This window comes from Anas platyrhynchos, chromosome 3 (assembly GCF_047663525.1).
Source record: "Anas platyrhynchos isolate ZD024472 breed Pekin duck chromosome 3, IASCAAS_PekinDuck_T2T, whole genome shotgun sequence".
Taxonomy (NCBI): domain Eukaryota; kingdom Metazoa; phylum Chordata; class Aves; order Anseriformes; family Anatidae; genus Anas; species Anas platyrhynchos.
The window spans coordinates 19,724,370-19,751,679 of NC_092589.1; the positions used below are offsets into that span (position 1 = coordinate 19,724,370).

Below are 27,310 nucleotides of genomic sequence, written 5' to 3' on the forward strand. Positions count from 1 at the left end.
ACACGCACCCAAAACAAACCTATTCCAACTTACCCCATTCCAGATACTCGAGGATGTTCTTCTCTCTTCTCAGCGGGGAGTTATTGCACTCATCGTACAGGCAGATGAGGATATCCAGCAAGGTCTCCACGCTGAAGCACTGCCCGTTGCTTTGGGTCGGCCCATCCAGAATGAACTGCTCCAGCTGCTTCAGGCGCACTTCTCCAGACATGGCTGTTTCGCTTTGCATCGGGGGGTCTGTTTTAAGCATTACTTCGTTCAAAAATTACTTCGTGCTGTCGCGGGGAGCTTTGCCTTTCCTCCTCTTGCTCCTGATGCTTACCGGGCATGCTCCCGAGGCTTGTCAGCGCTTCAGGGAAGGCGAAGGTTCAATCGCCAAGCGGTCCTGCGATGCTGCGCCAAGGGGCGGCGGGCACCATCCGTCCGTCCCTCCCTCCCTCATCGCCGTCCCCCTCAGCCCGGCGCCCTCCCCTCAGCCTGACCCGGCCTCGCTCACACGCAGCAGCCGCCGCCGAGCTCGCGGCAGCCCAACATGGCGGCGCGGCTGGGGAGGGGGGAGCCGCCGCCGAGCGCCGCCGCAGCGCGGGGAGCCGAGCCCGGGAGCCGCCGCTACTGCTGGGATTGAGGGGAGGAGGCTGCCGGGGGCGGGGGGGCTGCAGCAGGGAATGCAGGGAGACGGGCGGGACCGGGACCGGCCCCGGGGAGGGGAGGCTCAGGGCAGCGCGGCCCCGCCTCGGCCCCGGCCCCGGCTCCGGCTCCGGCTCCGGCTCCACACGGGGCTCGCCCCTCGCCTCGGGACGGCGGGGCGCGGGCAGGCGCTGAGGCGGGTGCCCCCAGCTCGGTAACCGGCACAAGACCCTCCGCGTTTGGTGTTTTTTGGTTGTTTTCGCTATAACAAGCATCCTTATGTATATTTTTCACTTTTCTTCACTGAGGTATATAATACGCAAGCACTCTGAAGTACCCATCTAGATGAAGATGAAACATGGCATTAGGAGTAAACGCAAGTCCCACGCAGTTTGCTTAGATTTGTAGAAAAGTGATGTTCAGGATCTCTGAACCGCGTGTAAACTCACTGGGGTGAAGTTAGGCACAGGGCAGCGACTCCCGTCTTGTGCTGTTGAGAAGGAAAAATGGATGGGCTGTTCTTCAGGGAGGAGCAGCGCGCTGACTGATAAGCACGGGAATGACAGCCAAGGGTTTGGACAACGTCTTGTGGAAGGAAGAAACTCTCCTACCAACTCATGATGAGTGACAAAATGTGCAGAGAATTTGACTCTCAAAACTTTCTACACAGAAACCCTCCACGAAATGTCTTTGGAAGTGCTGAAAATATAGGTGAGCTTGTCAGAGGTAGGAGAATTGACATTAAGCTATGACGTTGGGGACAAGGCAAGGGTTTCCCTCCTGTTCTGAGGTACACTGTCGTTATGACAGTGGAGCTCTCACTGCAGCTTTTGTACTGGCACCCAGGCAGATCCAGACATGCAGAGTTAGTGTTTCTTTTCATCTCCAACAATTCCCAGCTGCTGCATTTATGCTCTTTCCTACAGAGCTTTTCTTATCCCCTGGAAAGTGCCGCCAATTTGTGTCCAGAGATAAGGAGAGGATAAGGATAAAACTCTGGGGTTAGGAGCACCATGTATGATGCTTGGGAAGAGGCAATTGAGCATGCTGAATGCAGCAGAAGCGTGGAGCGTCCTCTCTGCTCTGCCTTCTGCAACACCTGAAGCAGGTCCAAGTCCAACACCACTCGTAGAGTGCAGGAGAAGACCTCGTTCTTTGCTGTGGTGACAAGACCCAAGGTGTGCAGTGGGAGAGGGCTGATCATTCCCTGCTCTCTCCCTGAAAGGGCTGTGCTGAAGCTTTAAAATAGGTTTGAATTAAGACTTTTCCTAATTACGGCAATATGAGTATCATCATTGTCTTCAATGCAGTTGCCAATAGGAAGGAAACCCTTGCCTTGTCCCCAACGTCATAGCTTAATGTTAATTCTTCTACCTCTGACAAGCTCACCTATATTTTCAGCAGTTCCAAAGACATTTCGTGGAGAGTTTCTGTGTAGAAAGCTTTTGGAGTCAAATTCTCTGCACATTTTGTCATTCATCATGAGTTGCTAGGAGAGTTTCTTCCTTCCACAAGACGTTGTCCAAGCCCTTGGCTGTCATTCCCGTGCTTACCAACCAGGCAGCGCGCTGCTCCTCCCTGAAGCACACACAGCCCATCCATTTTCCTTCTCCACAGCACACGAGGCGGCCGAGGGAGCCCCGCCTCAGCGCCTGCCCGCGCCCCGCCGTCCCGAGGCGAGGGGCGAGCCCCGTGTGGAGCCGGAGCCGGAGCCGGAGCCGGGGCCGGGTCCGAGGCGGGGCCGCGCTGCCCTGAGCCTCCCCTCCCCGGGGCCGGTCCCGGTCCCGCCCGTCTCCCTGCATTCCCTGCTGCAGCCCCCCCGCCCCCGGCAGCCTCCTCCCCTCAATCCCAGCAGTAGCGGCGGCTCCCGGGCTCGGCTCCCCGCGCTGCGGCGGCGCTCGGCGGCGGCTCCCCCCTCCCCAGCCGCGCCGCCATGTTGGGCTGCCGCGAGCTCGGCGGCGGCTGCTGCGTGTGAGCGAGGCCGGGCCGGGCTGAGGGGAGGGCGCCGGGCTGAGGGGGGGACGCCCGCCCCGGGGAACGATGCCCTTGGCCTGGGGGAGCGAGGCCGGGGCAGCGCCGCCCCGCCGGGAGTGAAGCCGCTGCCGGGGCCTCAGCGGGACGCGCAGCAGCAGCAGCAGCAGCCGCGGAGAGCAGGGAGAGGGAGGGAGGGAGGGAGGACGGCGGCGGTGGCGCCGCGGCCATGGGGAGGCTTTGACAGGGCGCCCAGCGCTCCCCTGCGCCGTGCCGGGGCCGCCCCTTGGCGCTGCATCGGAGGAGCGGGGGGCGATGAAGCCGTCGGCTGCCCTGAAGCGCTGAGAGGCCTCGGGAGGACACCCGGTAAGCAGCGGGGGCAGGCGGAGGAAGGGCGAGGCTCCGCGGGACGGGGCTGTGCCTTCAGCAGGCCTGGCTGAGGGCTGCACGGGGGATCCGAAGCCGTAGGGATGCGGTCGGACCCCGCTCGGGCTCGTCCTGCGTGACCCGAATGCTGGATGGAGGGGGAGAGCTGCCTCAGCGTGCAAACGGCTCAGTCTGAGGCGGCTGGGGTGGTGAAATCGGCTCTACGCAGCCGTGGTTGAATTTCAGGGTAGCTGTTACCATTGACGTGTCAGAAACAGATAGATATTTTTCATCGCTAACCATATTAAGTGGTTTTTCTCTTCTTAACAACGATGCACGCAGACACGCGCTCTATGCATCCGTGTCTGAAACTTGCTGGGCTTCACTTTCAAGCTGGGAATGCTGAAGGGACCTAAAAATGAAGCACAACCACAATTTTATTAAAAATCCGGTTGACATTTCCTTTTTCTTTCTTTTTTTGGATGAAGTATACTTAAAAAAGACCCCCCAATGCAAAGCGAAACAGCCATGTCTGGAGAAGTGCGCCTGAAGCAGCTGGAGCAGTTCATTCTGGATGGGCCGACCCAAAGCAACGGGCAGTGCTTCAGCGTGGAGACCTTGCTGGATATCCTCATCTGCCTGTACGATGAGTGCAATAACTCCCCGCTGAGAAGAGAGAAGAACATCCTCGAGTATCTGGAATGGGGTAAGTTGGAATAGGTGCGTTTGTTTTGGGTGCGTGTGCCCGTGTTGGTGTCTGCTTTGTCTTTGGCATTGATGGGTGAGAGGGGACTGAGTCTAACGGTGTGTTCCTGTGAAATGTTGTCAGCTGAACTGCACTTGAACATGGTGCTGGTGGTCCTGACAAGAGGTTCCTATTGGTTATTTGTTTTTGAGGTGTGTGTGTAAAATGGACTTTATGTTTTTGGCATGGTTCAGATTCTGGTCCATGAAGTGTATATACCCAGGTGTTGGGGTTTGTGTCCTGAAGGTAATGGGAATAGAGAAGGATGAGGGACCAATTCTGTGATATTTGGAGACCAACAGCTCAGTAGGCAATCCTCGGTCTGTTGTCTGGAGTGAAAATGGGGATAAATACTTCGTTTTCTTTAACGTAGCATCATTGCTGACTTTAGGAGATGAAGTTGAAAATCAGAATGAAATGGTGTCCTCCCCATCCTCCATTCCATTCTCTTCCTTAGTTTTAGTGCAACATCACTGTATTTATAAGTTTTCAATGAGAACGGTTGAATGACGGCAGTCCAGTTCTTCTGAAGTTGTTACAGAACTGGCTGGCTTTATTTTTTCCTTTTGGTTCTTTTTCCTCCTTCTACATATAGCTGGCAAAGCGAAGTAGCAGTCTGCCATAAGAGCCTTGATGCTAACCCTTACTGGATGTGACCTTCAAACTTCAAGTCTTGCTGTACTTCTGTTTCCTTTCAGAACTATTTCTCGCATCTGGTTTGTAATAACTGCATCTGGAAGGCACCATTTTCTTAAAAAGCCCATTTTCCCAACATAGCAGGCATTTGATGAATGAGCTGTTTGGGTTGTGTGTAATGAAGTCACGGAGGAAAGACGTTGTTTTGATAACTGATCTGACAACACGAGGCGTGTGTGTGTTGTGTGCCTGCTCCTTAATGGAGTCATAGTGACATCTAAAGGACATCTGACTCTGTAATTACGTTTCTTTGCTGTTCATAGTGCATTGCTTTTTGCTTTCTTCTTATTTAGAGGAATGGTCTGTAATTAATACATTCTAGCTAAGGAAGAAGTAGTAATAAAGGTACTTCTGCAGAATCTCCATACACAAAGTGTTGTGTTATACAGAAGGTATGAAAGGCTTGGAAAATACATTGGGTCACAGGAATTTTTTGTGAAAATGTAATCTGTAGAGGTGTTAGCCATCTGATACCGTGATAATAATTATTAAAAAAAAAAAAAATCAAGTAAAATCATACTGTTAGAATACATGTGTTTGGAGCACATCGTGTTGACTGCTGTAAATTCTAATGTCTGATGGAAAGAATGGATCCTTCCAAGGATCTGCCAGTGCCTGAAGCTGTCTGTAACAAGTTTTACAGAGCACTAATGGAAATAATACCTTATTTCGGCCTTTCCAAAGTAGTGTTTCTTGCTGGCCTCTTCAACTTTTTGCTCTCCTGCTTGCAGCTGTGCCTTAGCAGGACTCCTGCTTCAAGTCAGAGCAGTTCCTCCTGCTTTCATGGAAGCACTGTCAGAGCCCTCTGTCTGTTGCCAGTTTTACTCTTCAGATTTTTAACTTGAGTTGTTGGAGAGGGGTTGTGAGGTGAAATGTAGGAGCAACGGTTTCTAGTGGCTGCATTTGGAAGTGTCACATGAACGGTGTTGTTATCTTGCAAATGCTGCTGAGCTGTCTCTGCTGCCTGCCAGCACTCCTGGTGAAACCAGCACCCTTGGCATTCCTGTTGAGATGTGGGTCTTGGCAAAGTGAGGTTCCTACAGTTGTTAGCTTCAGCTCGTGGGTGCAGTGAATCTACGAAGGGCATCCTGTTCTTTGGTGTAATCGTAACCTCACCACGCATCTCTTTTCCCCAAAGGGGAACTGGTGGAAGTGGTTGATGACAAAGAGGCGAGATGTGGTTTTCAAGTCAGAATCACACCGAGCAGCGGTGGAAGCAGAAGGCTGGCAGCCACAAGTTGTAGTTTCTGTCCTCACCTCCGTCAGTCTCAGTGCTTTCAGCTCGTATTTGTTTATTTATTTTTTCCAACTTCCCTACTTGAGCAGTAGGGAGAATAATGCCAGTTTTACCCCAGGGAGTTCTGAAAAGTCTTAGTTTTTAATGTGCTGTATTAGTTTATTTCTCCCGTCAGTGAACTAAAACTTGGAATATTCTGGTGGGTGTCACTTGCCGTTCTGGACCGATACGGGTTTATGTCAAAACCTCACACATCTGTGTTACTGCTATGAGGAGTTGTCTTTGAATGTATTGGAATTGATATTGAATTGATAGGAACTTGTATGTTTGTGCATTTACATATGATAGAATACAAATACAGCCCTAAGAACTGTTAATCTTCTTAAGCTTAAACTGCTTTTTTAAAAGTGATTTTATTCTTCTTTTTTTTTTTTTTTTTAACATCTAATACATAGCTCTTTGGCGACCATAAACTGTTGAATGCAGTGACAAACGGTGTATTGGTACATGTCACTGGTGCAGTGTAGAGGTAGGGCTGTTTTGGTTTTGCGGAGCTTTTGGATTTCTTTTTTTTGTTAGTGGATGTATGTTTTTGTTCTAGTGGCTGTATGTTTTTCATCTGTTCTAGGCCTTAGATGTTCCATGTGTTGTTTCTTGTGAGAGTGGATGTTCATAGCACAAGGTAAATTTTTGGGTGCAGGGGGTTAGGAGCTCCCCTAGCACAGAAGAGCTGATGTGGTGTTAGTGCAATAGCCACCTGACTGCTGCTGGATTGAGGGGAACGAAGATGTTTTGTGCTGTAGGCCTTGCATCTTTTAAAGACTGTTTTATGACTAGTTCTAGAAGTAGTCCTATAATGTATTAAAAAGAATAAGCAGGGTAAAACAGGTGGGCATCTGCCCTGGTTTTAGGTATTTCGTTTTGGATTGCTCTTGCAAGCTAAACTCAGCAAGTGGCGAAAGTGAAGTTTCTGCCACGTGACTGCGCTTGAGTTTTTGGAGGTTTTCAGTCTTCTTGAAGTGCTTGAAATGAGTGTGGAGTATCAGGTTGATTGCTTTGTGGTTTATAATCTACATTAATTTTAGACATCCTTTTTTTCATGTGAAGTCAGTATGTTTTTAGTCTAACTGTTTTTATACCTGACTTGTTCTCTGACATGCTAATAATTCGATGTTGTTTATTATGTGTATGATGTTCTGCTGGTGTGCATGCCTGTGGCAGGGGGTTGGGATTAGAGGATCTTTAAGGTCCTTCCCAGTGCTGTTCTGTGATTCTGTGAGTTCTAGGTGGAGAGATGCCTGCAGAGACAGATGGTGTATTTGATCTCTGAGTGTTAGTCAGGTCATGTCTTGAGATGATGGGAAAGGAACCAAACAGCTGGACTAGGTGTGTTGTATGTGTTTGATGGTAGTTTTAATTTTTATCTCTATTGACAGTTGCATTCGTGATTTGGAAATGGGACCAGCTAATCTTAGCAACTGGAGCTTACCACAAGGAATCTGTGCTGTATTCCAGGCATTTTGCTTTTCCTTTCCTTTGTTTGTGGGATTTGCCCCTGTTACTCAGGTGTGTGAGGGGGTAAATGCATGGTGCTGAACTCAGCCTGGAAAAAGAACATAGTGATGGAAAGAAGCTTTATTAAAAAATTGATATATGAAAACTCCCTTTACAATGGTACCAATTTGAAATGGCTTTAAGAGGAAACTAGCACAATATTACTTAATTCTCCATTAATGGAAAAGTAGAGACAACTCTTCACCATATGCGAAGAGACGGAGGAGGGAACTGTGAGTAGCGGGAGGTCAGTGACCCAGTCGTGTCTGTTCTCTTGCAGGTAAAATGTCAGCAGTCCTTTAGCATGTTTATTTCTTGGTGTCTTCTCTTTCTCTGTTATATGAATTTCTCTGTTTTCATTTCATCTCTAGCAGAACTGAAGTGTTGTGATGTGTAGGCACTGCTGGAACGGTCCCAGACGGGACTGCTGGCATCGCTCTTATACTTCTGTCATTTGTCCGTACCACATCTCTTCTGGGCATTGATAATGGCTCTATCACCATAAAACTATTTTTTTCAAGAAGGAGGTGTAGAGAGTTTGCTTGTATTTTCTTTGGGGAGCTCTCTCTCTCTCCTTCTTTCCCTCCCACTGACTTAAAAATGGTGCGTCCATTTTCTGGTTAGGTTTGTTTTTAAATATTATTAACAAAAGAAAATAAGTTCTTGCCTGTGGACTTCTGCATCTCTTCTGTGTTATTCACCTGTTTGTAAATCATGAAAGAAATCACAGGCGTTTTCAGATACAATTTGTTTCCATGTTGTTTTTAGAACAGGCTGGTTAGAAAAATCCTTCATCTAGATCCTGTTCTTCACAGAGACAGCAGCATAAGACATAAGCTTCAACTTCTTTACTTCTTTACCTGTTCCTTTTTTTTTTTTTTTTTTTTAAAAAAAAAAAAAGTAGTGCTTCGTACTGTCCTACCAATTTAAAAGATATTTTGCCAGGAAATTGCATTTTAGGAATTGTCATTGATGCTTTCTTATTATATTCATAAAACTAGGAATGTCTCTTGCTCTCAGTGATGTAAGTTATTAAATTCTATTCATGAAGGAATGAGCATCTTCCGTGTCATGGCCACCTAATGTGCATACGTACATCCCTACCCTTAAAAGTGAGTCATTCCATTGCTGATAGTCAAGGTATATGGAAGTACGGGGTCTTCAGTGCTGTCAAATAGAAATGACCTTCAAATCTGTGTTTCAGAACATTGTCTGAGCAGCATTTATGGGGATGCAGTTTTAAACCAAATTACTTTATAGAAAAAGACATTAGAGGACAGTAAGTAGAACAGTTCTCCGTGCACGCTTCACTGTTAGGTAGCTCTGTGTTTACCCTTTGGACCTTGAGAATTGTGACCACATGCACATTTCAGTTCTGATTTTTGTTTTGTACAGGGGAAACAAATTACTGTAAGTCGGTCCATAGTCATGATGTGATCAAATGGTCCGTGAGAGCATCCAGTTAATTCTGCTTGTTTTACACTACGGTCAAAGCCAGTTTCCAGAGAAGTAAGCCATTAACCCATTGTGACAGATTTGTTTTCTAAACTTGTTTACAGTACACTAAATGATTTTACACCTCTTTCTACTTAAAAATAAGTTTTTTGACAGTTGTTCTTTTTGGCGGGTTTTGTTCATTTGGAATGAGGAAGTTTGGATGTATTCAGAGGCTGCCTCGTGGCTTTTGGGATTGATGTCCTTAGGTTGACTGAATTCTGTCAGTGACGTTCTTTTTATTGCAGAGTGCCGCTTGCTGAGGTAGAAAGCCATCTAATGCTACATTTTCAGGAATTTTAGGAATGCCTTTATTCTGTACAGAAATTCCTAGCATGCTTTGGTCTAACATAGACAAACGGAGAAATACAATAATTTGAGCTGGTCTGCTCAGTGTGCGTTATAAACCTTACGACAAACCATAAACTAGCTGTTACTAAGCTATTTTATCTTAGTGTTAATCCAATGGCTTATTTGTGGGATGGTCATAATTGTAAAATGTACTGCTGGAATAGACTGAAGGTGTGTTTGGATTCGTAACCTTTGTGCGGCGTGGGACGCTGTGCTTGCACGTGTTTGAAGTCCTTCCTCACCTCTCGCCTTTCTCTTGAATTTTACTGACGTACTCTTTTTATAACCTCTAGCATATTATTGGTTCACAGTTGACTGAAAGAAGGATATTGTGCTGTAAGAACAGTGAGCTTATTTGTTTCGATACAGTTTCATACTTCAGGACATATATATATATATATATATATATTTATATGTGTATATATATTTGCAAAGACTGAGAGAAAATGCCTTCGTTCATGCAACTTTATCTTATGTCCGTAGATTAGTGCTTGAATTCTGAATTGCAGCATTAAATAGCAGATTTTTTTACTTGATTCATACCTGCAGCTGAATAGTCAAGCGTTGGTGTCTTGAAATTCTGTTGCAATTAAATTGCAAACACAAAATTTCCAGCTACAAAGTGGATGCAGGTAACTACCCCGGCAGTTTTTCCCATGTTATTTTCTGAAGATGGACAGTGCAAGTTACTCTAGATGTATCTTTGCAATATATTAATCCATTCATAGCAACCCTTTACTTTTCCTATCTCTATTGCCCATTGGCACAGTAAACTTCTAAATCAATTAGCTTCTATCGCCAAGCTGTAAAACGTGACTAAAAAAGGTATAAAGAATGGTTGAGACAGAATTAAAAAAATTGACCAGCTAGACTCTTAAGTCTTATCTTTTGGAAAATCAATCATTTCTTCCATGAGTGTTTGTACTTGTTTAATTTGATTTTTCTCTTTTTCTGGCTGAACAACCAGAATATTTTGTTCTGCTCAGGTCTAACTCACCTCCGCGTACTATTTTTCTGAAATCCTCGTTAAGCTTAGGAATGCTGCTAATGTGGATGAAAATCTTTTAAAAACAGTGAGTGAATTAGGTCAGTCGTGTGCAAACTTCTGTTAAGCACAAGGTTTGACATAAACTTAATAATAACAGGTAATTTATTTTGCTCAGAAATGTAGTAGAAATAGATGGTAATTCTTTTACTGGAAAGACATGGGTGAGTTTTTAGTGGCCTTCTGAACGGAAGGGAAAAACTATTTCAGGTGCTAACAACTATAGAATCTCATTTTGTTCAATCTTTGTTGGCTACACCTCCAATGCTTTATTGCTGTTTTGGTAGCTTTCTCTTTGGTCTCAGCAGTCCTGTTTTATCTTAGCTTGGGAGCTTGGAAGCTCTTAATTGTCAGGGTAGAGGAAACATGAGCATTTTTTCTGTATGAAGTGAAATTTTAAAAAAAGTATTTCCTCTCACTGTTGTCATTGCGTTCATCCTTTTAATCTTAAAATCCTTCTTTATTTGGGGATTTTGTGATTGTTCTCTTTGTTGTCCTCCTATCCCTCTGACTGTTGCTGTGGATCGTAATTCTGTTCCACGTGTGGTGCAGGACCCTTGGGGTATCCATTTTTGAGTTCTTCCTTCTTTCCTTTCTATGCATTTTTAATGGGTAATGTTATTCCAAAACAGAGCTCTAGGTTGTCCTCCCTAAGCTGAGGCTGCCATCTCTTCTTCCCAGCGTCTATTCTGTTGCTTTTTATCTGAGCAAAATGTCAGTTTGTCTTTCAGTGTGATGCAGATACCACGTTTCTGTCTGAAATGTCCTTGGCCAGAATCACAGTTTCTGGATTTTCTTTTTCTTTTTCCTTTTCTTTCTTTCCTAGTCATCTCTGAGCTTCCTCTGTTTTGTTGGTCAGGCTCAAAACAATTGTGTGTAGAGAACGGTCGCAAAAAATGTTCCTATTTCTTATGTAATTCTTTGTTATAGGTGCACCCACAAAGCGTTTTCTGTGAACACGCTGTGTATTTCCTGTTTGATCCAGTACATATCGATTAATTTACAAATATGAATGATTTGCAATATTAAGCTCTTGTAGAGCTGGGGTCATGTTCTGGTGGTTTGTTCTGGTGGTGAGTAAGAAGCTGTTTTCTGTTTTACTCCTGTGGTCTAAATGTGAAGAGACTTAAGTGAGAGAGTGTATCATTTTAATACCCTAAACAAATATGAAGAAATAATATGAAGGGTAGGAAAGTTGAGGAGATTTTACTGGTGTTTGTACCAAAGAGGTGGACAGGACTGTGACAGCCCAACCTCCCAGTGGCTTTACGTACTGTGGTTTCTGCAGTCCACGTTTTGAGACTGCTCCTAAGATTCCCAGGAGCACACAAGGAGCCTACAAATTAGACCCAAATATTGATGTTACCGTCTAACAGGTGTTTGGTAGAGAAGTTGTGTGAGCTTTTCTGTTTCCATTAACAGTTTCCAAGACTCCTCTCGCAATGCGTGAATACCCAGTTGTGAAGAGGAGTCGTTAAAATGGTTCTCTGATTTTGATGAGGGCAACTCCTTGGGTGAAAAAAATTGATTACCTCTGTGTTCTTTGGTATTTGGCACAGTATTACTGTTCAGTGTGTTTTCCTTCTTTATTTTGTATCTGAAAGACCAAGAGTTTTGTTTTAACAACTGTGGAATAGTTGCGTTCTGTTTCCCCTAGCTTTTAGAAAACACTTGTTGAGCACAATGTTGTGCTGTTTTGTGATAATGTAAAAGGGTACTTTTATAATTTTCGTAAGGACTGACAATAAAGACTTGGTTTTGCTGTGATAAGACAGAAGGAAATTACAGAAGCAGATTACTACAGCAACAGAAATTTGCTGAGAAAGTTCTTATCATTTAGCTGTAGCTTGTGTCGCGGGACGCTTTGTTTTGATGTCTGTGCCCCTCTCACTCAGCAAATTGACTATTTTTACCTTCATAGCTAGGAATCACCTTTGACTAACAAAAAAAATAGATTTCTAAACTTCTGTATCTTTGCAAAAGTCATTAACAGGAACAGATTGAGGCAAATATTATCTTCTGGATGTAAATATTTGGAAGGTTATCTTTTTTGTTTTCTCAGTGCTCTTGTGCCTTATGTTCTCTAAAAACGAGGAATGACCAAACTCTACTGATGATAACACAGCCTCTCAAAAAGCAAAGTCTAAATCAAGTTACAGTTACTAAGAGAAAACTGTTATGATGTATATTACCCTGGTTGGTGTCTGTTAGTTCATTAATCTGGTAATTCTTGGTTAACTTGTTGCGCTAGTAATCCTTTGTTTTAAGACATGATGATCTAGGAGCTAGTGGCTTGCTTCTAGTGCCATTGTTTCTTAGCTCCTTGAGTGAGTATTTGTACAGGTATGTGACTGTATATATGCTGCTTGAACTCATGTTTCAGCTGTTAACCTGAAAAGTCTCTTCTTTGTCAGAGCTGTCATCTGATCTTATCAGTCGTAGCCTCGTGCGTTACTGTTGGGCAGTGGAAAGAAAGGGAGCAGAGGGGCAAGAAGTTGCTGATGAGCTGGGTAGCTGCACTCTTCTCGCACTTGTACGTGGCTTTTGTAGATTACTTTTTATCCACAGCAGATTATTTAATGGAATTAACTCTGTGTTTACTGATGGTAATACATTCACCTTGTAATGCGTGGCACTGCCAGAAGAATGGGGTCTCATCTAAAAATTCTCCATGTAATCGGTAGTTAACTTAATGGCAAAATTAAAGCACATTTTTTTCTTCGTAATAGAGCAGTTTGGTCTAGAGGTGTTTTGCTTTCTCTTGGTTGTGTAGGTTATGCTGTCAGTAAATATATTCAGCCGTGTATGTGATAACAGTAAGCATCTGCAAGCCAAATTCTCCTCATTTAATGGATGTAAATGTGAAGTTAATTCCCATACAGTGTTAAAGCAGTTCCCGTTTGTTGCCGAGCTTTTAAAGAAAGTTAAGTCACTTACTTGAGAGGGTTAACTGGTTAATTATGTATGAGCTCTAGTTTTTGAGCTCAAATACCGTAGCTTTTTCTGGATACCCAGAGAGAGAACATTTATTTCGGTGTAGTTCTTACATGTTTTGCAAGTATGCTTTTATTTCTTTCCAAGCTGGGAGGGTTGTAAATGTTCTTTTTCCTTTCAGTAGTATGATTCCTGGAGAGAAAGTCACTCACAGTGATACTGGGCACTAGTGTAGATTGTAAAAGTCTGTTTGAGAAAGGGGAGGGGATGCATCTTAAACATCTCTGCAAAGAAATAGAGGCATGGCTGTGATTCATTGAAGGCCGTTTAAAAACTTACCGGAAAAGTAGTTTCTAGTAGGTTGATAAGTAAGTTCCTTCCAAAATTTTGTCCAAAGTTTTTGTAACATTTACTGTGGAAATTCCTGGAAGTGTGGGTGGTTTGTAACTTCTGTGTGTTTAAGTGCTTTATTCATTTATTTATTTATTTTAAGTTTTCAGTGTACTGTTTGGATGCTGTTATTGTAGGTGTAGTTTCTTCAGAAAGCGTGGAATTTTCGTCTTGTGATCCTGTTTCTGTCATCTCTGCTTTTCTTTCCCTCCTGTGACTTTAGCGTGGTGCACCTGAGAACAGTGGCAATTGGTTTATTTCTCATAAGGGAAGTGCTCAGGTGAATGTGTGCCAGAAATTGTGTTCTGAAGGACTGTTCATGTATTACGAATTTAGGGCTCCGTAAAAAGCTAGGCTTCTTTTAACTAGTAGAGCAGGTTGTACCTTGCTTTTTCAGAATCTCTTCTGCAGCCCCACAAAATGTGTGCATGCCTCTGGTATTTCAGTCAACTTTTCCAAAGCGTCTGAGTATCTCATATGGAATGCAAGTGTACATTGAAATCTAGCATCATACTTTATTAAATATTTATTACGTTATTAATTTAATATTTATTAAATAGCCCTGTGCTAATCCCTCCTCTGCATAAGCGTTACTTAGCCTGAGGGGACTTTGGAGAAAACTATTGGTGGTGTAGGAGGAAGTAACTGTTAGACTTAATTAAGCTCAAAGAGGAGAAAATGAACATTGGTGTGCTAGAAGCTTTTCCCTTAAAACTTGATGTGCTGTCAGGAAGTCAAGTCGCATGGCACGAGTGATAAAGAGAAACTCTTATAATCATATTATAATGCAGCTAACACTTGGAGGTACCACCTGAAAAGCATAATGTGCACAGGTATTTCTCCAAAAAGTTGTAACTGAAGGATGAAACAAGTCTTCTAATGACCTTGTCGGGTAGTTGTCAGTTCAAGTGAAAAAGCATAGGTAGGTAATTTCACTGTACTGTTACTTCAGTGGATCAGGAAATCGCTCCCTAGTCATTACTTCATTCTGGACCTCCTTGCAGGGAGTTGATTTTTAAAGCAACTGTGCAAAATGACTCTGTTTCTTGGCTCTAGAGGACTTTCCACTAAGAATGGAAGGTCTACGTTTTTTGTTAATTTTGTTCTGGTGCTTAAGGACTGCTGGACATGTTCTATATGGTTCCCAGAGGCTGGTTGGTCTGTTTTTTTACAGCATCGGAGTCATAACATGCCAGAACATAAATGCTGAAATTTTCTCATCTTAAACAGTACTGTAAAAGAACAATCGAAGAGCTGTTGTTGAGCTATTACTTCACGTTCAGCAGCTACCTTCCAGGCACAATGTAATTTCTGTAATATGTAGTGCTTTACGTAGTGACTAAGCATGTTTTATATGTGGGGAAACTTTGATCAATAAGGGTATTCTTGAGTGATTTTACTGTTTCTGGCACAAACAAAACATGCAGTAAACTAAATAATACAAATCACTATCATTTATCTTTTTGCTCTGCCAGTTTCAAATGACAAAAGTTCTCAAACTGTCCCAACGTAGTTACTTATGTACCTAGACTAGAAGAATCAAGGAGCAGACGTTCAAATCCTTTGAGTTCTTTGTAAGCATGGTAAGGGTTGGATTTGCATGGCCCATGAGGGTTGGATTTGCATGGCCTATAGCAGCCCTTGCAAACACTTTCTGAATATGAAGAAGGAATAGCTTTTTCTCTACTTTCCTGTTGCATATGTAATATTTATAAAAGGACTGTGACTGAGGGTTCTTACTCGTGATTTCATATACCAGGACTTGAAAAATGTTCCTTCTATTCCTTCTTCTTCAGTCAGATGTGGAAGGTCGTGAATGCAAGTGTAATCTGAAGTCACAGGCTGTACTGAACTGAATTTTCATGTTGGTCTGTTAAAAGTAGGATTTGGGATTTTAGTCCAGTCTTGGCTTTGTTAGCAGATGGACAGAAAAGAGTAACTTCTAGTAACTTTGATGGTTTTAAGTGAGCTTTCTTGGAAGAAGTGTCAATTCAATATTAGACTTCATCCTAGCCACCTGACATCTGAAATGATGGATTGTCCTGCACACCTGTGTAAAATCAAAGGCAGTCAGAAAAGTAGGGAGGGCTTGCTTATTTATTGGTACGGAACAATAACATCTGCATCAAGTGCAAACTAGTGCAAAACCAGAGCCTCCATCACTATTTGTTTTGGAGAGCTTCAATAGCTCATTTGTGGTTTTGCCGCTTGTAAATAACGCAGCTATCCCAGTCTTCCCAGCTTCTGCTGAAGGATTTCATTCTTTTCTGCTGCTGAGTCTCGCCGTCTCTCTGAACTGGTGAGGAAGGGTGTGGGGACAGTTGCTCATGGATTGCTTGAGCTAAGTCTCAACTTGCACGGGGGAATCTTTCCTTCTCCTGAAGGCTCTTGGTTTCTTCCGGCTTCTCTTTGCCATCCCATGTAACACAGGCAGCCTTCTTTTATCATCTTGTATAACATTCTTCTGCTCCCTTCCGTTTTGTGGGGTCAGTACTGGAGTGGGTGAGCTGTGGATTAAATGGAGAGTATTTCCTTCACTTATCCCTTTGGATGCCTCTTCCTTTTGCTTTCTGTGCTTTAACTTGTAGCTAAGACTCTGAATTACTGTGTTCAAGAATATTCTAGGCTTTATTATCACAGCCAAGATAAGCTCTATTCTAAAGTACTGCTTGGCTACAAGAACGATAATACTTTTACTGTGGGTTGATTTAATTCCTCAAAAACACTACTGCAGGCGGTTGCACTGGAAAACAAGAGGAGTGTTTGTCCCCTGTGACTTCATTAACTGTATACTGTGCATCATTTGGGGGATTATTAGCTGAGAAGAGTAGTTAGGATTGAAAACTTAAGTACTTGAAGTAATCCACTAATAGTTTTCCTCTTTGATGTTGCTAAGAGAAAGAAAAATACAAGAGAAGTTAACATGCTATTTTTCCTTTCTTTTGCTTTCAAGGCTGATAGTTCAGGAAGGAAACCTTACAATAAGAGAACTTCATCCATACCGTTTCTGTGGTATGGCAGAGCACTGGCATTTTGCTTGCTTTCAGGGCACTGCCCTCTACTTAGCTTCTACAGAACAAATAGATCACATTTCAGACGTGTTCCATGGTGGCTAAGACTTATGACTTCTTCCTAAACCTTAGCAGGTTGGTGTGAGCTACACGTGAAGCCCCAAGTGCCTCTTCCCCCAATACCTGCACCTTGCCTTTGAACAGTTTCAGATCAATGATCGGGTGTGTGGGACCAAGTCTTGCTTACCTAATTCTCAGAATTATCCCAAGGCTAGGAATAGAATGTCTTGTGCATTGAGTATGACTAGCAAGTTATGCAAGGATTGTCTTTAGGATTTGTCTTGGGATGCCATTTCTCCTGTATTTAGGACGTTTGTATTATATGTGGAAGAGTTTGCCCTCTGCCTGGCAAATCTCTCAATGTCAAGCAGTCTCCGGTAAGAGCAAGCAGCAGTTCTACCTGTCATTTGGAAATGCAGAGCCCGTTTCATGAATGTTTCTGCCTTTTTCGTTTATATCAGCTGATATTTTAAAGGCACTTTTAGAAGCAGGTTCTCCTCACACTTACTGAATGTCAAGCATTTTTTACCTATGTTACTGGTTACAGTTTCAATGATAGAGATTTACAGCTCAGCTTCGCAGTCTGACATCTTCATACCTCAGGGCAAGGAACTTATTGAAGGGTAAAATCTGTCAATGATTGCAGCAAATCTAGCTTAAGAAGTTGAAGAAGATATATTCTGTGGCTGCTCTGAGTGCTCAGTAAGACACATTTTGATTTCTCTCTCCCAGAAATATGGCACTGAACCCTAAGGGATCCTAAGAAGGGAGTAAGGCATGACAGTGTTGGTGCTACAAAGAAATGTACGTGTTCTCTGTGCATCTGTGAAGTATTTGGCTGCATAAAGGCTTGAGCTAATCCTGGCTCTGCTAATTCCTGGATTTGAGCTAATCCTGGTTAGGGAATTCCTCCTTCTAGTCTGAAGGAAAGGAAGTGTGAGTACTATTTATAGATTTAGCCAAAATAGCTCAGGTTGTACTTTACTGTCAAATGGGAAAGTAAGATGTTCCTCACTGCAATGGGAGTCTTTCTGGGATGTGCTTCTCATGTTAATGGTGTTCATTTCTATATTTTTCTCTGCTTGTGGGCACTTGAGTGTAGAATTTGAAGCATCAGGAAGAAGGAGCTGTAGGCAGGCAGTCTCTCCGCAGGCTCTGACATGGGGTAAGTTGAAAACCTGCTGCAGAGCAGAGAGAAATAAGGATGCTCACCACACCTTCCAGGGTTTCTGCCTGGTGCTAGGCCTGGGAGTTCAGAGGGCTGGTAGGAATTGGGTTTAGGAGCAACTTGAAGGCTGCTTTCATGTAAACCTATTGAGAATGTTAGGGATTTGGGGTGAAAGTTTGAAGTTTAAGTGATTATTAACTGATTCAGGAATACAGTAAACATTTCTGAGAATTTTTTTTTCTTTAGTGTTTGGAATATTCTCCTAGTACACATTTAGGGTGGAAATAAAAAGTCATTCAAACATAAATGTAAACTGACAGAACTAACAATACGACTGTGTCCTTGCGTCTTAGTCTGTGGTGTTTTCCCTGCCTGCCTCCTTCCCCCCACCCTGCCTCACACTTTTTTTCCGTATTGCATGGGACAATGGGGATGTGGAAATTCATTATGAGTATGTTGTAAACTATGGAAGTCAGCATTTAAATAGTGAATGAAGCTGTGGTTTCCGAAAAAGGAAAATGTGCTTTTTTTTCTTTTTTTTTTTTTTTGTGGGAATTTGAATGGTATGGTGGAGAATATGATTATTCTCTTGCTGACAGCTACAGAGTTTATGTGATGCTGGCTAGGTTACTTACCCAGATACTTTGTATGCATCCACTCCTTGCGCATGCATCACCATCTGGCTCAGTTAGTTGGCTTCCTGTGGTTTGATGTACGGAGATGCGGAGAACTCTCAGCTGTCACGAAATCAGTTGGAGCTCAGCTTTCAGCTCTAAAGCACCCTAAAGTGCTGCGTACTCTAAGAAGTTTGTATGGGGAATTGTAAAATTACCGATTAATATTGGACGACCACTTTCCCCCTTCATTTATTATGTCTCAATCCTCTTTGTCTTCATGATTAAGGATACTGCCATAAAGAGGACGTTTAACAAATTTTGTGAGAAATCACAAATCTCACAGCAAAATATGCTGAACCATCCACGAACCACCTGAATATTTCTTATCAGAGTACTGAGAAGGTCATACATAGGCTGTCATCATTCTTACGCCGATGCCCTCTGATTTGTCACCTCTAAACTTTTATCTTCTTCAGCGCTGACTTCTCAGCCAAGTCCTATTTTGTTTCTTTGACTCATCCTTGTCCAGACATCATCACATTGCAATGAGTAGTCCTCTTGCTTGTTTTTTAACTAACTGTTTAGTTTATAAACGTTACGTTATAAGGCATGTATGGAAATCATGTATTTACTCTACCTCCTTTATTGTTGCAGCTGTTGTTGATCAGAACAGGCAGTTTCTCTGGACATAGCTTATACCATTTTTGGAAACTTCTGTTTTGGAAGAGATTGATAGAATTTTTCTGAATTAAAATGAAGTGTGCTGGAGCTACTGGTAGATGAGGAAAGGGAAAAATCTATTTTAAAAAGTGGTAAAAAGTTTAGTTTGGCTTAGTCTCGCTGTCACTGTTTTTCAGATAGTTCAGGGAGGAGGCGTACTCTGTAACAGCAGAAAGTGCATTTCAGAGCACATGTTTAAAATTCCTGAAGATTCAGTGAGGGTACATAAATGTATTTAAAGGCTTCCAGAGAGGGATCCTGGCTGCCTAAATTAGAGGCTTCCCTTTCGGTGTTAAGGAGAACGCAGTTCAACTTTTACATATTGCACCTCTCAGTTTTCCTGATGTATGCTTTGGTGGTGGTGCTGTATCTCTGAACAACCAAAGGTAACTCTGTAGTCATAGTCCAAAATATTTTTGTCTTACTCGTTTGAGGGAGGGAGGGGTGATCCTCGAGAAGCTACAGCTGCAAGATGCTTTATTGTTTAAAGCAAAATACCTCAGTCGGTAGGGAAGGAAGCCAGTATTTCACTTCCAGCTCTAGTCACTTGTAGCTAGATGATAGTATCCAGGTCCAAAGAGAAAGGACATCCTGCATCTCTTCTGCTTAACCATTTTTGGGAAGAGAGCACCGTGTTTTCCTTCTCAAGTGGTAGATTTAATAGTGGAAACATACTTTTACAAGTCTTAAATTAAGAAGAGATATAACACTGATTGTGTTTCCAAAATCCAAAGTATTGTTTTTAGTACAGAACAGAAATAAAAAATGAAAATAAAAAAACAGAAAACCAACAACAAACAAAGAAGGCTGCTTCTTAGTTAATGACAAAAATGTATAAAGCTGTGCTGCTGCCCTTGTGCTGCCTATCTGGTTTAGGAAAAAACTTTGTATGGACAGGGATGTGGGCATTGAGTTCCTCTTCTCTCTCTGTGTCACTACTGCTTCATCAGTCTCTCTTACTTTAAGTTCTCTTTGCCTAAACTTGGGAACTTACCCACCACACACTGCATACTATATTTGAGGTCTCTTTGCATAAAATTTGTCTTATCAGCATACTTGAAGTTAATGAATGCAAGTGTTGGATACTCAGTCCGTAGAATTCCTGGCAGCCTGCCTGTGCTCAGCGCAGAGGTGCTGCTGTACCTGGAATTGTGATGGGAACGGTTCAGTTATAGAGGAGGCAAAATGGTTGCTGAACCTTGCTGATTTGTACAGAATGATGTAAATCACTAGGTGAAAAGGACATTTTATTGGTGAACGAATATAATTTTTCTGATTGAGCCATGAAAGTAGTCTGAAACCAGGAAAAGCGATACTTCTCTGCAGCCTCACAGAAGATTTGCAGAGTATGGAGGAATTATGTCCAGGACCTTATCATGGTGTCTTGGGAAGAGTGAATTTTCATGGCATAAACATATCAATTTACCAGAAAGAGAAAAGAAGTGGCACAGGTTTGTATTTGATTTTCTGCAGTGCTCTGTAACAGAACCAGTCCTCATGTTTCATTCTAATCAAATTCCTCATATGTACTTTCTCTGTTCCTTTATTGCAAAACGTAGGCAACAGTGGACATGTGCCTCTCAGGAGTCTTGAGACTTTCCAAAGTGTAGCATGTGGTGGGCTTTGGAGAAGTTATGTGGCAATATAATGTTTGGAATCAAAGGCCATAAACTATTCTAAAAAAAAATATTGTCTAATTAATTCAAACAAATGAAAGATGTGTTTCTGATTTTAATTTTTATGATATTTTCCAATTATAGTTGAAAATTTTATTTATCTTTTACTTCAAACCAACAGGTTTTCATTAGTTATCGATAAAGGTTAAAGTTTGTCAGGATTGCTTTCGACGTTGTCAAGCATTGTAAGAGTTTCAAAGCTAACTTTTAGGGTCATAGTGGCTTCGACTGCCCATATTGGGCTGAAATTGGCATGGTATAAATAATTTTTGTGTTGTATCCAGGCCATTGTGTAATTCTGTCGGTTCTGCCATTGTCTCATTAGAAGATAAAAACAGCAGTTCTTTGGGTGCAAATTAACCAGCAGTGGTCGTCACCAACCATTGCCTGTAGAGCAGTATCCTGCTCATAACCAGCAGCAGCTCATAAAATGTTAAGTAACAATATTAATTATAAGAACGTTTCTATGTTTGTCAGCCTCTTTCTCTAACTCTGTTACTGATAAGAGACTACTCAGGATATTATGTGAGAATATTAGTAGTCCTTAAGTAATTTGTTGGATTTAGAACAGTGTGTGGATTTCTCACTGGCTTTTCTATTTTTCAGATCCGTAAGGGAGCTTTTAATTTGACCATTTGAGACCAGGGAATATTTCTGATAGGAAGTGGTCTACTAGTTACACAACACTTGGTTTTGTTTTGTGAAGTGCGTGTTGCATTAAAATCCCTTTAGGGACAGTGCTGGCGTGTAAACTCTGTTCCTGACTTGCCCACAAATCGAGTAAAATTAGCTTGTAGTGGCCATGGTCTTTTTTGACTGGAAGCAGCGTGCAAAAAAAAACAAACCCTCTTTCTCCTCAATAATTGTATTTTCATTTTTTTTTAGTTTAATTAAGGAAATACAGAATATACTCACAAAATGCTCGTAGTCTTATACATTATTCTATTCTGGTTAATGATCGGTCTTCAATTTACCACAGACTTGAAATCTGTATGCTCAGAAAGCTGGAATTACCTTTCCAACATGGGTGATAGTAGATAAATGCAGTATTCTGAAATCCCAGATGTTAGGAGTTTGCTGTAGTTACTGGACTCCTTGTTTTGAAATACAAATTAGCACTTGCTCTGACAACTGCTGTATTCCTGAAAACCCTGCTGAGGAGTAGCCTGCAGAACAATTTCTTCTGGTGTGGTTGTTTCTAAGTAAACCCTGTCAACACCAGGCATTGAAGATGTGCTAGCTATTCTGTGCTCTGAAACAGCTGTCAAGGGTAGTTTCTTGCACAGCACCATCTTTAGGTACTGTTGCAATGTTTTAATGTAGAAAAGGAAGAAATCAGTTTCATCTGGATTGGTTAGATTGCGGTCAGCAAGAAGAGGAAGAAAATGTCCCAAGTTACAAGTTAAAAATACTTGTTCTTTTCAAGAAAGGCAAAAATGAGGCGTAATCAGGGGATGCTGTTATGCACATCATGAAGTGCTTTCCTGAGTATAAGGATGTACTTACCACATGCTTTCCTGAATCTGGTTCAAAGCTCATACTGCTCTTTGACTTGGGACTGAGATAAGGAGATAAGCTGTGCACTTGTAATTATAATTACATTTTTAGATACTAGAAAGTATATTAAAAAATAAGTAGTTTCCAGATGCTTATTCCTGTTGATCAACCAAAAAAACCAATGCAAACAACAACAAATCCGAAGCTTGAGATAAATAAGAAAACAACTCTAGCACAGAATTCAGCAGGGGGAAATTTTGGAGGGGACAGAAAGGGGAGCCACTGCAAGGCACTTGTGTATCTTTATCTACGTACAGCTTTCATTGTCAATAGGACCGTATGTATTCCAGTAGGCAGAATTAAATTTACAAAACTGATTTTTTCTGGTAATTAAATGATACTTCACAGAGTCCTGAGCTGATCAAAGAACTGGACAGTTTGGTGAGTTCTTCTCGGAGCACTTTAGTCTGGCATGGTAATTATAATACATTCCAGTAGAGGACGTGACATCTTACACGTGTTCTTTCCTTAAATGATGTAAAAGAACCTATATCAGTAGATAATTTATGTTTAATTTTTTCTTCCTTCTTGGTCACTATGATGATTTTGTTCATCTCTGACAAAGCGTTTTCAGTTACCTTGGATTGTAGGAATCAGAAGTGGGGGAAAAAAACCTGTTAGGATTAAACTGTCCAGTAGATGTGCTTGACACTGAGGGATTTTCACCAGTTTCTTTCTACCTTTTGCTTCTTTCTTCTGAAGTTCCTTGTGGGACACCAACATTTTGCCAGAGAAGAACTGGGTAGAAACTTCTTTTGGGGCCCGTTAATGAAATTTAGTGGATCAAAGCACTATAGCATGGTATCAACACTGTTTTGTGTTGGTTTAGACAAAATATCTTGCTTTAGAAGTTTCATGTCCCTTCAAAAGAATGGATGGTAAGGATAATGCTACAGGCTATGTTTAAATATTGTTAATATATAGCTAATGTAATGTAAATGATTTGCTGTCCAGAAATCAGGATTACATGATTTTGAAATACAGTTTGGTGAAGCATTGTTTGTAGAAAATCCGGCTGGTACTAGTTTTAATCATCTATTTCAGGTAATGAGTTGTGGAACTGAATGGAACTTTATGGCTGATGATATTTCGTGGTTTGCAGATTTGTAACTCTTCATTTATTGTAACCAAAACAGTTTGACATGTGTATGTTAATAAACAGCTTGTTTGCTGTTTATTTTAAGGTGCTTTTTTTTTTTTTTGAAAGACAAGAAGTGCCATGTGTCTAGTATTAATAATCATTTTTTAAATAACAGGCTAACGTTTCTTGGGTGAGTAACAGTAGGTGTTTCATGGAGAATGTTTACTGACACTCCTACTAGGTGCTTGTATATTGACTGATTTTTGTTAAAATCATATTCAAGTAATACAGCAATTGTATTGCAATGCCTGAAGGCCACTCTTACACCTTGTTTAAGATATTTGTAGCTATTTACACTGTCTTTAACTTCTGTTATTTCTATTTTTTCAAATACCTATTTGCATCTAAATGCAGGTTATATACTAGTATCTTGTGACATGCTTATTGGAAAACATTTCCATAGCCTTTGTTTTCTCCTCTTCTCCTTCGTACCTCGTGTATTTGCATTATACCTTATACAGCAACCAAGAACAAGTTAAAGCTACCTGTTAGGTGTCTGTGTTGATTTTTCTTTAGGTTGAAATTTTGGCTTTCATGATTACTTGGTGAACCTACAAAGTGTGTAACTTATGCATGCTGCTAACTTGGTGCTTACTAGGGTCATTTTTCTATTCGTTGAGATCATATCAGAGCTTCAAGTTACAAGTATACAGATTATGCAACTTCAGTTTATTTTGAGTGTATTGATTAAATCATCTAAATGGAAAGAAGCCTCGTGTTAGACCTTATCTCTCACAATATAGTAGGAACACATCACATCTGCTTTATTACTGCATAGACACTCATCAGTAATTAATCTTCTAATCTCTAATTCTCTACTTGCACTAGCTCTAAGCATTCTTTTTGGAAATATGTGGGTTATTTATGATCTCTGACAGCACTGCGACTTAGTGTACTTTCTTCTCATAATACCGTTTGACAAATGGGTAAGTTCCTTGTGGTTTCCTCCTGTGTTGTCGTAGGAAGCCGCATTTAATTGATTGTGTGAGTGAAGAACAATGATACAACCACAGGAAGCCCTGTGGCTGAAACCAGTTTAGTTCTCTACTTACTTTTGATAATAACTTTCTATTTAGAAGATGCTGTGTTTTAGTTAGGACAACATTGTATTTTGACTTCTAAAAGGTGGTGCTTATTGCAACATACAAACAGAATGCTCTCACTTCTTGAGATGGCGAATGTTTTACCAAGTATCTAAAAGAAATAGAAATTCTGCTGATGAGAATTTGCGGGTGGAAATTTGGCAACGGTGGCAAGTTACCATTCAAACTTAGCTTTGAAACCTCCAAGCTTACCTTTCAAACCTCCTACAATTGGAGGTTTGAGAGGTAAGAGGTGCATGGAGAACCTCCTGCTCGTTGCTCCTAGATCTGGAGCAGGCAGATGGTTCAGCTACACAAGCCCTAACGCTTGTAGAAAAGAAAGGCTATGCCAGGAGAGCAATGCCATCTTTTCGGGGAACACCACACACCTACACTGCTTTAAATTGGTGATAAAACTGTATCCTCTTCTTAAGCAAGGATAGTTCATGCCTTGTCTTGAGGCCCATGCTTTCAGGATATAACAATGTGCAAAATTCTAATTATTTCAAATTTTGGTTACAACCAGCTTTTCCGTGACTTCGAGACACACTAATTGCATTTTTGGAAATCAGGGCTTTTATGTATATAATTTTTCTGAAGAAATTGGAAGATGAACTTTTTGATACAACTGCATATGTGTTTTTCCATTTTTTTTCCATTTTTAAGTATTTTAAAAGAATTTGTTGTCATGCTAAGTAAAACTACTGAAAGATACAAAATTTGTCATATATCTGCTTTCTTCCCTGCATGTGCTGTTAGCATTACAACTTTTTATTTATAAATTGAGGAAATAAATGTATCCTTCCCTTGCCTTTTTTATCTTAGGGATAAAACATTTCCAGAATAAAAGCAGATGGCTTGCAAACCAAGTGGATTTTGAAAGAAGGGTCAGGAAATGTTGAGATGCAGAGCCCCAAGTTCTTGGCGTCTTTGAAATGTGCAGTACCCAGCTCCTAGACTGGGCAACAACCACCTGATATTGCTTCTGGCTGTTTACTTACTGGATGTTTACAGCCTTGGGGCTATGTGATGCCAGTTTTGCTGAACCTGGGCAGGAAACCACACTTTGCTGTTACTGTTCTGTGTCATGAAGTAGTGCAGCAGTGGGTATTGATCCCTGGCAGCTGGGTGAGATGTGGATAACTGTGGCACTACTGATCTGCTTGGCTGCTTAGTATGTACCTCTGAAGCCTCCTGAGGACAGTGCTTTCTCTGGGAAGCAGGAGTGAAGACTGAAGGAGGCAGTAACAGCAGAGATAAATTGGGATAGCAATACTAAGCACAGTAGTTTGGGAAATGCTGATATAATCTAAGTTCCATTTTTTTCCCTTTAAATTCTGTTCCAGTCACTCTGTTACATTCTCTTAGAGACCAGTACATAGAGTTTTCAATAGATCCAACAGAAATATTACAGATGGAGCTGAGAAACGCGTGTACGTATATATATATCTTGAATTCACTGCTTTTCAGATCTTAAATTAAATTTAAAGGCCATAAATCATGGAAATGACAGAGGTTGATAATATCTAAAAAAAACTATCTGGAATAACTTGTGGAAAGTGGTGTTTTGGAAGCAGTAGCAGTAACATTTAAAAATTAGTAGTCAGAAGACGACTGACTGCGGAATCTGGGCTCAATTCACTTAATTTTCTTCACTGCTTGAAGCATCAAGGACACTCAGTAACATAACAGTAATTTGTTGTCATCGTTAACAAATATGGGGAAGAAGCTTGCTGTCTGCTAGCAGATTTAGGGTGACTGATTATCTAATTCAGGAGTCAGTGCCGAGGGTTGGGGTTGGTCTGCCAGACTGCTTGGGTCAGTGGAGTGCACCTGTGAAATTTATCTAGAGAAGTAGTATAGAAAGGTTTTTTTGTTGTTATTGTTTCTTTGTTTTCTTTCTTTGAACTTGCTTAACAACTTGGTTAGGATGTTCCTGTAAAATCTCAATTGAGCCATGTTTTCATGTTGTGTTGTGCCCAAGATCTGAAGACTGGGGGGAGAGAAAGTGCAAAAAATGGCATTTGATTACATGCAGTTCAAAGTGACAGAAAAGCCAAAGGAATTCTGGCATTCAGTGTAGTTTAAAGCTTTGAAGAGCTAGCCCTCTGCCGTATTTGTCTCTCACATATATATCTTCTGAGAAATGTTAAGGCTTTCCTAATTTAATCACAGTATATACTCTGTGGTCATGAAGACATCACCCAACAGCAGCAACAACAAATATACAAAATCTAATAATAATAATAATAATAAAACAACAACAAAAAAACACTTTGACCACAGTGACCTTTAATAAAGATTGGCAAGTTTGAGATGTGTGAGAGTTGAAAACTGATGAAACTTGGTTTATGTCAGCTGGAGATCTGGCTCAGTATTTGAATAGAAACGATTTGCTGTTTGTGTTTTTATTTCATTCCCTAAGGAGATACCAATGCAGCACACGTAGAAGCAATATTACCGCACAAATACTAACATGAAACAAAGACCCAACCCCCCAAACACTATTCCCATTTCTTTCAAGGTTATATAGGTAGCTAGGGAGGAATAAGTTATGTAAGAGCACATTCTTCCAATGCATACTTTCATCTTGAGTTGTCTTTTTGGGCAGTTTGATTTTTTCCTCTGGTGGAGGAGGGAGAAAGCATTCCTTGACAAGATAAAGTTCCTATTTGCAGCAACGTTGCAGAAGATGTTCATGAACGATAGATGAGGGAGCAGAGACCAGGCAGAGCAAACAGTTCTTGACCATACGTGAGATGAGACTTGTGCTAAATTCCTAGAACATTTGTTGGTCTCTTCCAATGTACTAAATTGGAGTGATCATATTCAGTCTGAAAATAAACATTCATACTTGTCTATACTCAA

General features: G+C 41.5%; 2 protein-coding genes across 13 annotated transcripts in view; one reads left to right on the top strand and one right to left on the bottom strand.

The window, feature by feature from the left end:
• XDH (xanthine dehydrogenase) overlaps positions 1 to 636 on the bottom strand; it is a 70,512-nt gene extending 69,876 nt beyond the window's left edge. For 3 of the 4 annotated variants that reach the window (XM_072035488.1, XM_072035487.1, XM_072035486.1), the window contains exon 1: positions 34 to 636. The gene's annotated coding sequence lies outside the window, so the exon portion shown is untranslated. The remainder of the gene's footprint in view (positions 1 to 33) is intronic. The other variant, XM_013101903.5, reaches the window with a different exon arrangement.
• A 2,186-nt stretch (positions 637 to 2,822) lies between these two features.
• Positions 2,823 to 27,310, top strand: part of CDC42BPA (CDC42 binding protein kinase alpha) — a 149,016-nt gene continuing 124,528 nt past the window's right edge. For all 9 annotated transcript variants that reach the window (XM_027453658.3, XM_027453660.3, XM_027453661.3 and 6 more), the window contains exons 1-2: positions 2,823 to 2,964; positions 3,453 to 3,670. In XM_027453658.3, the coding sequence (XP_027309459.1) occupies positions 3,475 to 3,670 (196 nt within the window). In that variant the 5' untranslated portion in view covers positions 2,823 to 2,964; positions 3,453 to 3,474. The remainder of the gene's footprint in view (positions 2,965 to 3,452; positions 3,671 to 27,310) is intronic.